The sequence below is a fragment of the Akebia trifoliata genome, chromosome 12, assembly GCF_017979445.1.
Source record: "Akebia trifoliata isolate Shusen 1 chromosome 12, ASM1797944v1, whole genome shotgun sequence".
In the NCBI taxonomy this organism is placed as follows: domain Eukaryota; kingdom Viridiplantae; phylum Streptophyta; class Magnoliopsida; order Ranunculales; family Lardizabalaceae; genus Akebia; species Akebia trifoliata.
The window spans coordinates 32,177,069-32,190,171 of NC_141386.1; the positions used below are offsets into that span (position 1 = coordinate 32,177,069).

The 13,103-nt window shown below is 34.6% G+C and overlaps 3 protein-coding genes across 3 annotated transcripts; all 3 read left to right on the forward strand.

The window, feature by feature from the left end:
* Positions 1 to 407: 407 nt before the first annotated feature.
* LOC147389588 (putative carboxylesterase 8) lies at positions 408 to 1,771 on the forward strand. Its single transcript, XM_086419932.1, has one exon. The coding sequence runs from the start codon at positions 477 to 479 to the stop codon at positions 1,500 to 1,502; it is 1,026 nt and encodes a 341-aa protein (XP_086276058.1). The 5' UTR covers positions 408 to 476; the 3' UTR covers positions 1,503 to 1,771.
* A 2,994-nt stretch (positions 1,772 to 4,765) lies between these two features.
* LOC147389589 (putative carboxylesterase 9) lies at positions 4,766 to 5,890 on the forward strand. The gene has a single exon (XM_086419022.1). The coding sequence runs from the start codon at positions 4,775 to 4,777 to the stop codon at positions 5,759 to 5,761; it is 987 nt and encodes a 328-aa protein (XP_086275148.1). The 5' UTR covers positions 4,766 to 4,774; the 3' UTR covers positions 5,762 to 5,890.
* Positions 5,891 to 11,595: 5,705 nt separating this feature from the next.
* Positions 11,596 to 12,826, forward strand: LOC147389590 (3-O-acetylpapaveroxine carboxylesterase CXE2-like). The gene has a single exon (XM_086417474.1). It carries the CDS (start codon positions 11,700 to 11,702, stop codon positions 12,690 to 12,692), a length of 993 nt encoding a protein of 330 aa, XP_086273600.1. The 5' UTR covers positions 11,596 to 11,699; the 3' UTR covers positions 12,693 to 12,826.
* Positions 12,827 to 13,103: the final 277 nt, after the last annotated feature.

The window sequence follows — 13,103 nt, forward strand, 5'->3', positions numbered from 1 at the left end:
TTATCATAAAATCGTGAATCATTTGCCTCGAGATACACATAATCATAAATCTTTTTCTTATGTATCCCGAAGCATATGATTCTTTGATGGTGGCATATGGGGAGTCATATTATCATGACTCTAATAATAATTGATTACCTCCATCTCCTAGACCCTTATTTAATTTTAATTTTTTTTTTAAACTGGTGTTTTATAAGTAAAAGTTGCTATGACAATAGGAATTCTTTAAGGAATAGTTTTTGACCGTGAGCTTTATTAAAAACAACAGCTCTCTCACAACAAGCCGATTTATTTGGATCGGTTTGACTTGACAAAACTATCAAACCCGGTCGGACCCCACCGGTTCGATCTTGTTGTAACTTTTTAAAACACTTTTGGAAGAAAGAAACAAACACCTTAACAACCATAGGATCGTCAACGAGACTTATAAAAAAGAAAAACCCATCGTTCCAACTCCACCACAGTCACAAACAACCATGGCAGATCCTCAAGTTCCCCTCCAAACCACCAAAGATGTCTACAAATTCCTTAACCTCGTTCCCAACTCAGACGGCTCAGTCACTCGACTCACCAAAATGCCCACTTTACCACCCGATTCCAATCATCAACTCGTCATCTCCGAAGACATCCCTCTCAACACCACCACCAACACTTGGTTCCGAATCTTTCGTCCTCGCATACATCAACCTTCAAACACAAAGCTTCCTCTTATAATTTACTTTCATGGAGGAGGGTTTGTAATCTACAGCTCTGCATCTCTCTCTTTCCATGAATCTTGTGTTCGAATGGCGAGCGAAATCCCAACTTTGATTCTCTCAATCGAGTATCGACTCGCCCCAGAAAATCGACTCCCTTCAGCTTACGATGACGCCCTAGATGCGATTAATTGGGTCCACAAACAAGCATCAAATGGTGATCATTGGTTATGCGAGATAGTCGATTTCTCCAAGTGTTTCTTAATGGGTAGTAGTTCTGGAGGAAACATAGCTTATCAAGTTGGTTTGCGTTCTCTGAGTTTAGATCTGAAACCAATGAAAATCGCTGGACTAATCATGAACCAACCATTTTTTGGTGGGGTCAAGAGAACTGAATCAGAGCTTAGATTAATGAATGATCGAATCTTGCCATTACCAGCTGGAGATCTGATGTGGGAATTAGCTTTACCAATTGGATCTGATCGAGATCACGAGTATTGTAACCCAATGGTTGTTAATAAAGAGTCGAGTCAGCGAGTTGAGATTGGTTTATTACCAAAGTGTTTGGTTAGAGGGTATGGTGGGGATCCATTAATTGATCGACAGATGGAATTTGTGAAGATGTTGGAACATCATGGTGTGTATGTTGTGGCACAGTTAATTGATGATGGTTATCATGCTGTGGAGCTTTTTGATTCGAAGAAAGCCAACGCCTTTTATATGGATGTGAAAGATTTTATTGACTCTTTTCAAACTCAAGGTAATGGTGTTGATGCTGGCAGTGTTGTTGTATCATCAACTTATTAAAAGAAGATATTTCTAATTTTATTTGGTTGTAATAAGGAAAATAATAGAATAAGTCCAAATAAATAGATTGGATAGGGATGTTGTAGTCTTATGTGTGATAATTATAAAAATTGTTGATTTATAAAGGGGCATATCTTGGGAAAATGGTTACAAGATTTGCTTCCTTTTTTCTTTTTTTCTTATTATTTTTTGTTGAAAATTTTGTAAAATTCTCTGAATAAGGGATCAATCGATTAAATTTGTGAATCTATGAATTAAGAAGTGATTTATTGATTAGTCGTCAAATAGTATAATATTTTTACTATTCAACCTCAAAATTTTATTTTTTTCTAATATCTTGTTGTTCTACGTACGACAATTATGATGAATAATACGAAAAAAAGAAAAATAATAAAGAAAATAGAAACACACAAATTTAATGTGATTCGAAAGTGTGCCTATATCCACAAAAACAAGAAGTTGAATTTTTACTATATGTCAAATTAGGATCATATTAGAAGAATTTATGGTAAATCCTAGTCGTACAATAGGTATTAGAAAATTCTAATAATACCCCTATACCGTACTGTCTATATAATTGTTTACAACTTATTAACTTATTAATTATCCTCAACAATCCCAAAAACAGATGCCATCATTTGCTCCAACATCTACTTACTTTCTCTATGTACGTGTTCCACTCAATATAAATCACATACTACAACATATCTACACATGATTTTTTTAGGTGATTGAAGATGATGGATTTTGAGAAAAAAAAAAATCAAATAATATAATTTATACCATACCTAGATAATTATCAAATTTGAACTTGCATAACGCGCTTTCGAATGAGGTATAATAGAAAAATAGGGACAAAAAGTTGAGAAAAAGATTGTTAATGAGTTGGCAATTGGTTGAGCATTAAATTAATGAGGATGTTTGTACCTCTCTTTGGCCTAAGTTGGTAGTTGAGCAATAAACTGGCTCCACAGACCATAGAGGTAAGTCGTCCTAAGAGCATTTTCAATAGAGATGTTAAAAATCAGATGGTACCACACACTTTAACTAGTTCATTGGAGCACTTAAAGCACTTAAAATTGGTGCATCCGACATAAATTGACCTATTAACACATTTATTGTGGATGCTCTAAATTGGTTAAGTCCAAACCTGGCATACTGAGTTTAAGCTAACAATTAAAGCCTAGTGCGCACAAAGATATGAAGATCTATCTTAAAATGCTAGCACTCTCTTATGTGATAAACCACAGAACCTTGAACATATAGTTTGGTGTTTCATTAGTTCTAAATCTAAATTTAATTATATATATATATATATATATATATATAGGGAAATGTTCAGCACCCTAAGTTTTACCACACACTTTAACAAACGTTTTTTGTCCTACATGGGTTAGAAGTTTTGGAATGGGCTGATTTTTGGTGAGGATGATCTTTATGATTAGAAGATCATCCTCTCCAAAAATCAGCTCATTCCAAAATGTTTATCCCCATGTTTACACGTTGAAAAATCGTGGACTGTCCATTTTTTATAAACCATTTTTGATGGGGTTAGAAGTTTTGGAATGAGCTGATTTTTGGTGAGGATGATCTCTATGATGAGGAGATCATCCTCACCAAAAATCAGCTCATTCCAAAACTTCTAACCCATGTAAGACAAAACACGTTTGTTAAAGTGTGTGGTAAAGCTTAGGGTGCTGAACGGGACCCATATATATATATATATATATATATATATATATGGGTCACGTTATTACGACCCCTTTTGCGACACACCTTTTTGTCTTATATGGGTAAAAATGTTTGGAATGGGCTGATTTTTTGTGAGGATGATCTCTATGGTGAGGGGATCATCCTGGCAAAAAATCATCCCATTCCAAAACTTCTAGACCGTCCGATTTTTGTTGAAAAATTCTAGACCGTCCATTTTTTGTAAATCAATTTTGATGGGGTTAGAAGTTTTGGAATGGGATGATTTTTTGCCAGGATGATCCCCTCATCACAGAGATCATCCTCACAAAAAATCAACCCATTCCAAACATTTTTTCCCATATAAGATAAAAAGGTGTGTCGCAAAGGGGGTCGTAATAACGCGACCCTATATATATATATATACATGTGTGTGTGTGTGTGTAATTGACAATGGGAATCCCAAACAATCATGGATATCTCTAAGATCTTGCGAGAGATTAATAGACAAAAGTATAAAGCTGAGTATAATTTAATGAAGGTAGACCTATGACCAAAAGAGAAATATCATAGATTAAGGACTTTTGGTTGCTTTTCATTAAATCTAACTAAATCTATAAAGCTTAATATACGAAATTAACCCTTTGCGACTTTCTATTTACAAATTCTCAATACTTAATTTTAAGCAATTTTTCTTATAAAATAGTTTTTTAAAAAAATGGCTTTGACTTCTTTAAGGTATTGACTTTTAATGTTTATCTATAAATTAATATAAACATGTATATTTCAAGGGAATGTAACTTTTTGAACTTGATTTCAAAACAGAAAAGTACTTCTGCAAAATTTACTAAAGCAACAATAATTTTTATGGGAAAAGTTGAGGAAGAATAAATTAAAAAAAAAAAAAAAAAAAACATAGAAGTGCAACAGTTTTTTTTATTTTTTTTTATTTTTTTTTAGTATAACCCTCCAAAGGAGAATTTTTAAGTAATGGGGTGCAATTGGTAATGGATGGTGTGCAACTAGTCAGTCTCATATATAATATGCATGGTTTTAAAACTCATTTTGACGTCTCATCTCGTCTGTGAACAAGATCGATTCGTCTCGGATGAGTTTTTAGATATATTTGAGAAGCCTCATTCAACAATGAAAAAAATGAACATGGGGTATTAAATCTCATTTGATATATTGGCTTGTCTATCTGTCTTGTCCGTGCCTAATACCGAGACGACTCGAGCGATGCGTCTCAATCTCGAACAAGTTTTGAAATCATGGTAAATCAAACTATTTGCTTTTAACCCCCTCTACAATAAATTTAAAAAAAAAATTTATGGTGTCAAACTTAGAACCTCAAACATATCTTTGATTTTGTGCATCAAAAATGTCTCAAAAATATATACGTGGTATTTAATAAAGAAAAAGTCCACTAATCTGACGATTGTGATGATCCGTTACAATCTCCACTTCAATAGAAATGACCTCCATGTGTAAGGTGTTCCTAATTTCAAGCTGACCCTTGTTGCCTCCTTTAAAATCACTAGAACTTATATTTTATCATTCAAAACTTACAAACATTTCAAGCCATGTCGATCAAATTTTCAAGCGACTGCGACGTCGATCCATACGAACATTTCGAGATCACTTTGAACCCGGATGGCACACTCACTCGACAGCGCCAAATCCTATTAGCCCCAGCCGCAGACGAGGACAAATTGGTTCCGGGTCAACCCGTTGTCAGCAAAGACATTATCATCAATGCGGATAGAAAAACTTGGGTTCGGATCTTCCGACCCACCAAAATTCCTTCCAACGATAAAAATGTAGTTAAGCTCCCTATAATTCTTTATTTCCATGCAGGAGGTTTTATTATGTATCATGTTGACACTGTATTTATTAGTGAACCGTGTGGGAGGTATGCTAGTGAAACACCTTGTATATTAATTTCGGCCGAATACCGACTCACTCCGGAAAACCGATTACCCGCGGCCTATGAGGATGCCGAAGATGCGGTTCAATGGATCAAAACCCAGGCCATAGATCCGAATGGTGATCCATGGTTGAAAGATTTTGCTGATTTTTCTAGGTGTTTTCTTATGGGGTGCAGTTCTGGTGCCAATATTGCGTACAATACGGCCTTAAAGGCCCCAGAAATGGACCTTGGGCCCGTTAAGATTAATGGGCTTATATTAAATCAGCCTTTATTTGGTGGGGTCAAACGTACCCAAACAGAACTACGATTGGCTAATGATAGTGTGATGCCTTTATCAGCACTTGATCTGATATGGCAATTATCTTTGCCAAAGGGAGAGGGAGTTGACCGTGATCATGAGTATGCAAATCCAACGGTTGAGGGGAAGTATACTAAGAATATTAGATTATTGCCTAGGGTTTTGGTTAGGGGGTTTGAGGGGGACCCATTGTTGGACCGTCAGATGGAGTTTGTGAGGATGTTGATCAAGCAAGGGGTACAAGTCACGGCTCATTTCGGTGAATTTGGTTTCCATTGTATCGATTTCATCGAGCCCAAGAGGCATTTTAACATGATAAATTACATTAGAGATTTCATATGATTATCGACAATTACCACACCAAGATAGATCAATTACTTTGTTTGGTAAGGATCCATTTGTGTTCTTCGAAGAAGTCATTTTGGGAGAAATGCTATTAAACAGAAAAGTTGTATATCTTTTATTTTTCATGTTGAATTTTTCTTATTTTCTTTTACTATTTCAACTTTAAATAGAAATTAGTTTACAATTTAAATTTATTTATTTATTTATTATCAGGGCCTCTTAGAGCACCCAAAGAATCAAGGTATACATCTTGGGGTGCCGTTAGTAAATTGATCAACAATCATAAACATTGTACCAATGTAGTTTTAACATCTAATTAGGTCAACTTATCATTTCACTTAAGAACAGAATCTGCATTATTTAGAGGCAGCATTGAACTCTTAAGAGCTTCTATTGCCACACCAACTCTTAATAACGACACCCCAAAAATCTTGAGTGGATACACTTTTATTTAATGGAAGATATGTCATCAACCTAAGCCACACATATTGTATGGTCTTGAATTCATGAGTGGGTGGGTATATTCATTGCAGTCATGTCTAATGCTCTTTAAATTGATGTAACCAAAGACTCTTAATTTATCTTCTTCAATGAGTCACTATCAATCTATCACTTTTGAACCACACATTATACCTGAGTCGTGCTGGAATGACCTTAAGTTGTAACCTCATATCTCACTTCTTGACGTGGAAGTGGATAGAAGCCATGGATGCTTTTTCACTCGTATCTCAATGAAATGTATTTATGGTTCCCAAACATTTTCACGTCAAGAAATGTGATATGAGACTTCAACCTAAGGTCACTTTAGGATTATTCTTAATACGTTGTAGAAAATTCTAGAATTTTCCATCAGATTATCTCATCATCTTCCACTTCAAAAATATTCAATCTTGTTAGTTAGATTTGAAGGTGAAAGTAAATTAATCTTAAAATTGAATACTAAGTTAAAATAAATTTACCCCAAGATATTAGCGGTTAAAACAGGCTGAATATGAATGTGTCCATATTTAAATCCTTTTTTTTTTTTTTTTCCGAATCCGAATTCGATTCGGATCATACTAGTTAAGACCATATCCGAACTACTTTACTTTTATTAAAAGTCATGTCTGGATTTAATTGGATTGAATTTATTGATTCAGGTCGGGGGTTGGATAATGTCTTTGATCACTACATCCAACTATTGTTGATTGATGAATGATGATTTAAAAAAATATAAGAATACAACTTGCAAAGTAATATATCATTCGGATCTTGACAGATATAAGAATGGAACCACAGCAGACCCGGATTTAACTTAGGTTAAGGAACATCAAGTCATATCTAAATCATATTTTAATTTGGATATACTTGATGAAACCAAACCCATTAAATTCATATTCAAATCACTCAAATTTCGGATAAAATACATACCATTTTAAACGCTACAAGCTATTGAAGATAACTAATTTTGAGAAGAGAAATAAAAGAGTTATTGATTTCAAGTTTAAGACAAGAGTATTATGATCATTTTACATCAGTCCACTAGAGAAGATCAAGATCAAAAGGCCATGTACACGGTTGGGTGAATATTTGAAAATTTCTGCATTGCTCCTCAACTTAGGTCTTCGATCATAAATTAATGAGAAATAACATAAATACTCTTTTTTTCAACCTCCAACCAAAAGCCCTTGAGTTTTCCCCACAAAATGGGTCCGAGCCCACGTGATCATTTGTTTATCATATTTGAATGAATAACTAGAACAAAAGGATAGAGGAAGTAAACCTTAGTCAAATGGATCTCATTTTATTTCATGGATATCATATTTTTATTTATTTGTAAACATTTGACTTAAGTAAAGATAATTGTTTATTAATGAGATTTTGACTAATCTTTTTTCTAATATATGTTTATGAGTGTAGTCCATATCGTGGAAAATATCTCCATTTTTTTTTTCAACGATTGTATTTAGATCATGATGTAAGTAAACTAGACTTTAATAATCTAATTAATTTATTCCATTAATGACCATATTGATCAATCTTTTCCATCTTTTCTAGTCATGTGGTGGCTAATGAAATATTGGAAAAAGTCTGCAAAATAAAATCTAGAAAGAATTATTAAAAGGGGTGGTTCACGGGCCATATGTAAAAACAATGGTTTTTCAAAATATGGGTTAGAGGTTTGGATTGAGCTGATTTTTAGTGAGAATGGTCACTATGATGAGAAGATCATCCTCACAAAAAATCAGCTCAATCTGAAACTTCTAAATCCATTAAAAGTGATTTACAAATTATTAGCAAAAAGTCGACGGTCCACATTCTAAATCACTTTTAATGGGGTTAGAAGTTTCAGATAGGACTGATTTTTTTTTTTTTTTTTTCGGATGATCTTCCCATTATAGAGATCATCCTCACAAAAAATCAGCTCAATCCCAAACTTTTAACCCATATTTTGAAATTTATTAATGTTACATTGTTTTTACATAGGATCCTTCCCTTATTAAAATATATAATGATGTTTTGAGAACTTGAGTAAATCAAATGTCATCACAATGTAGGCTTGTTGTTTTTAACAATTATTAATAAAAAAAATCATCTATACATATTTAACATTTAGTGATGATTTCATGTTTAACGATGAATATTGTGAGTACAAAAATATGATTTCATCTTTAACGCATGCATATTGCCTCGAGATTTATAGTAAATACATACATTCGCCAACAAAATTCATAGGAAAGATTGAAATAAACCCAACACTGGACTAAATATTTGGATCTTAATTTTGTTGGTAATTAGAGTCATGATATTGCTAAGTTTGGTCTCACATCGGACATAAATTATTTTGTCTCTTTTCTTATAAGATTTTGAGCCTCTCCTCTCATAGTTAATTGGTTGAATTAGACTTGAAATTTATCATGGTATCAGAGCGAATCTTTTTTTTTTTTTTCCATATCATCCAATTCATATCTCCACGTGCTTTGATCCAGTTCGACCCATACGTGCGAGAGCGTGTTGAGTTTAGTCCCACATCAAACACAAGATCTTGGGCCTTTCCATTCATAGCCAATTGATTTTTAGTTGACCTCAGATATAATAAAAAACTAATCCAACATCTAAGTCGGGATCATTTCTTAGTAAATATAATTGAAAATGATTGCTAGCACCCAATTGAAAAAATAATCAACTATGATCCCATGTATCATGGATAATACCGTGATCACAATCATACCTAACAAAAAAGTATTAGAAGAAAAGTATTAGTATTTAAATTTTTTTAATATAATAATAAATTGGAAAAGGAAACAAAAAGTTTCCTCATTTCTTTTACCCTTATTTTGTCTCTTTATGGATCCATTCTGTTAGCAGTAAGCCATCACTTCTTCTCTCCCCATTTGGAGTGTAAGAGAAATAAGTGAATAGAGATGGAGTATGAGAACATGGCTCTCTTCACTCTCTTTTCTTAAGCACCACATTGGTGTTAGAGAAGTGTTTTTTATTTTTTTTAAAATCTTTTTGAAAAAGTGGTGATCACTAGGGGGGCACTCACCTTTGTCTTCATGGAGACTTTTTCCTAAGTGCAATTTTGAAAATACACGTTCTAGAGATACTTCTATACACGTGGACTAATGAAAATGTAAGAAGTCCTCTCATCTTACAGATGTGGGCCTCCAAAATTCCAATCCGGCACCCAAGCCAAAAACATATACCAGACTAGGAGGTGGACATGTAACATTATATCATCTTCTTCATAATTATTCTCAATTCACAAATCACAACAAAATTTGTTATTTGTTTCATTGAATTTGGTATAAATCATTGACGGAAAGAAGGTGGTGTTTATGACACTCTGTCTTAGTGTAAAAGACAAAAAAATGGCAATTATGTTATCAATTGGGTTGTTATATGATGTCGAGTAGATCATTTTAGCTTATAATTTATTTGATCCCTTAGAGGTGTAAAATGTCTTAAAAGATAGAAATGTAGTCCGTTCTCATCCCGATTTATTCTTTTCTTCAAAATACTTCCAACAAGATGATTGCTTCATGTATGTTTGGGAAATTAAAAGGTGATTTTTACTCATTTATCTATTAAATTTAATTCGATAACTAAATACCTTATGAACAACAAAAGTTCTTAGAAAAGGAGGATGGGGAGACTCAATTTATTTTATAATATAGAAGATTAATTTCACTTATTTGATTTCATTTATTTGATTTCACTTATTTGATTTCGTTTAGTCCCACATTGAACATTCATTGTCTTGTCTCTCTCCTTAAAAGCTCCAAGATCTTTTCATTCATTGTCAATTAATTTTGAGTTGGACCACCAAACTTATCATGATATCATAGCAGGTTTTTCTTTTCTGCACGTCACCCAATTTATATGCAGGGCGTGTTGAGTTTAGTCCCACGTCAGACACTCATTTCTTGTCTCTCTTCTTATAAACTCTTGGGCCTCTCCACGAATTGTCAATTGATTTTGAGTTGGACCTCCAAAATTATTATATATAAGACTTCCAAAGAGTCAAAATGACTTGAAGAGGTAATTCCAAGGAATCAAAGACTATAATCAGGATTATGTTATAGAGTATCTCAGTCATGATTGGAGTACATGGTTTCTACTGTAGAAACAAGACTAGAGTGCATAGACATCAGCAATTGGGACTAAACCCATATGATAAATCGTAGACTTCGATTGACTAATATTCTTGAGAAAGAGAACACATATTTAGACCAATTTTTGAAATTGTAGACTTCGATTGACTAATATTCTTGAGAAAGAGAACACATTTTTTGACCAATTTTTGAAACTGGGATCTAGAAACAAAATCTTGGAGGAAAATAGTAACTTAATTTGCTATTGTAAGAAAATAAAGAAAGAAACATTCGTTGAGAGAATATCAAGATAGCACACTCATCCATCTATCTCTTGTGAGTGCAACCTTGTCACATCCAATCGGAAGGTGTGGTCCAATAAGATGAGTTTTTGGATAAAGACGCCCAAGAGCATTGGATTGGATCGGCTTTTTTAATTATCTCTAAATGGAGATTATAAAATGAGGAATGAGAAATTGAGATCTTTAGTGAGATTATATTAAATAAAAAATAGACTAAACCACCCCCCTAATCATATTTCTCGGGATACATAGAATCAAAAATATTTTCTTATCTATCCCGAGGCAAGTGATCTACGATTATGTGATTGGGGCGTAAGTGGACGTATGTCAAAAGGGGCATCACGACTCTAAAAAATATTAGCCTAAGCCCGATTACAAGTTAATGATTTGATGGATCTCAATAGAATCTATTAAATTGTATCAAAATCTAATAATCTAATATGTGGCTTGGAGATATTGTTGCAACCCTCTTTAAGTTTGATCAAATAAATATAAAATTATAAAGCATTTTTAATGCAATTTGGAATATAGGCCAACCATCCATAGGCCAAATTTTGACTTTTAAAATTGGCTCACATGGATCAAACCATTTTCCTTTTACAAAATAGCCCCCGTTTCTTTGTTTCTTATCGGTTAGAAAAAATATCATTAAAAAAAAAAAAAAAAGATACTAATCTCTAGAAAGATATTACTAATCTCTAGGAATTCTTGATTTTTTTCTCTTATCCTAACCGTCAGGTTGACAGAAAGCCTCTATTTCGCATACGTAGACAAAGGTGGTCAAAGTCAATCAAAAACTATTGACAGCTGAGATTGACTAACTAATCTAATCCCTTGGAAAAAGTGCTAATCCCTCAGAATACTGCATTTCTCTTCCCATTTCAGTCCTTCGTTGGACGTTAATCATAGTCCAACATAGTTGGACCCTATAAAAGTCCTACTTCGGTTGGTGTAAAGCGAGATATTTACCTGTGATTTCCCCCCTCAAGTCTCAACACACACGTCTTACCTAATTCAATCTCCACACCTTCATCTTCTGCAATAAACCCTCTAAACATGGCAGATCAATCTTCTTCCCTTAACTCCATCATCAATCCTTACGAAGTACTCAACATAATCCACAATCCAGACGACTCGCTCAGTCGATACAGCACCATCCCCACCACAACTGCCACAGGTGATAATAACCCAATCCCGAGTCAACCCGTTCTCACCAAAGACCTCCCCCTCAACCCGACCCACAATACCTGGATCCGAATCTTCCGACCCGTTAAACTACCCTCTATTCATAACCTTCTCCCTCTCATAATTTACTTCCATGGTGGTGGTTTCATCATCTGCAGTGCATCCAATACTATCTTCCACGACTTTTGTGTGTCCGCCGTAACAGAATTACCTGCCGTTATCGTCTCCGTTGACTACCGTCTCGCTCCCGAAAGCCGACTCCCCGCGGCTTACGATGATGCTGTCGATGCCATGAATTGGGTTCGAACCCAAGCTTTGAACATCAATGGTGAGAATTGGTTGAGAGACTTTGTTGATTTCTCAAAGTGTTATCTTATGGGATGTAGTGCAGGAGGAAACATTGCCTACCATGCAGGCTTACGTGCGTTGACGTTGGATCTTGAGCCGTTGAAGATCATTGGGCTTATATTAAATCAGCCCTTTTTTGGTGGGACCAACAGGACTGGGTCAGAGTTGAGATTGATCGACGATACGACCTTACCTTTGTCTGTTGCTGATTTGATGTGGGAATTGTCTTTGCCAAAAGGAGCTGATCGTGATCATGAGTATTGTAATCCCACGGTTGATGGAGCTCATGATCATGTAGGAAAGATTGGGAGGTGTTTTGTTAGTGTGCGTGGTGGGGATCCTTTGATGGACCATCAGTTGAAGTTTGTGAAGATGTTGAAAGGGAAAGGTGTGAAAGTGGTGTATTGGTTTGATGAGAATGGTTCCCATGGAGTGGAGTTATTTGATCCTACAGAGGCTAACGCTCTATTGGTGGTCTTGAAAGATTTTATTATTGATTCTGGTGCGGTTGAGTAGTGTTGTTTGCTGATGGAAAGTCAATGGTCTAAACGTCAACGATATGAGTGGTTCACCACTTCACCTTGTTTAGAGTGTTTTAAGTCGTACGCTGATGGCTCTCTTTGGTTTACCCTCTTTGAAGTTTCTATCCATAAATAATTTATGCGTTTTGTAAGTCCATAACACTCACTCTCTCTCTCTCTCTCTCTCTCTCACACACACACACACACTGTGTTTGTTGGGGATCAGGAGCACGATTTCAAAATTCGTTCGAGACGAAATGTATTGTTCAAGTCATCTCAATATTAGATGAGATTTAAAATTTCACGTTCATTTTTCGTAATTTTTAATGAGACTTCTCAAACACATTGGAAAACTCGTTCGAGACATCTCATTATCTAACATAGACGAGACGATATACAAAACCGA

Excerpts from the sequence above, each read along its gene's own strand:
- LOC147389588 (XM_086419932.1), top strand. The coding sequence starts at position 477 with ATGGCAGATCCTCAAGTTCCCCTCCAAACCACCAAAGATGTCTACAAA.
- LOC147389589 (XM_086419022.1), top strand. The coding sequence starts at position 4,775 with ATGTCGATCAAATTTTCAAGCGACTGCGACGTCGATCCATACGAACAT.
- LOC147389590 (XM_086417474.1), top strand. The coding sequence starts at position 11,700 with ATGGCAGATCAATCTTCTTCCCTTAACTCCATCATCAATCCTTACGAA.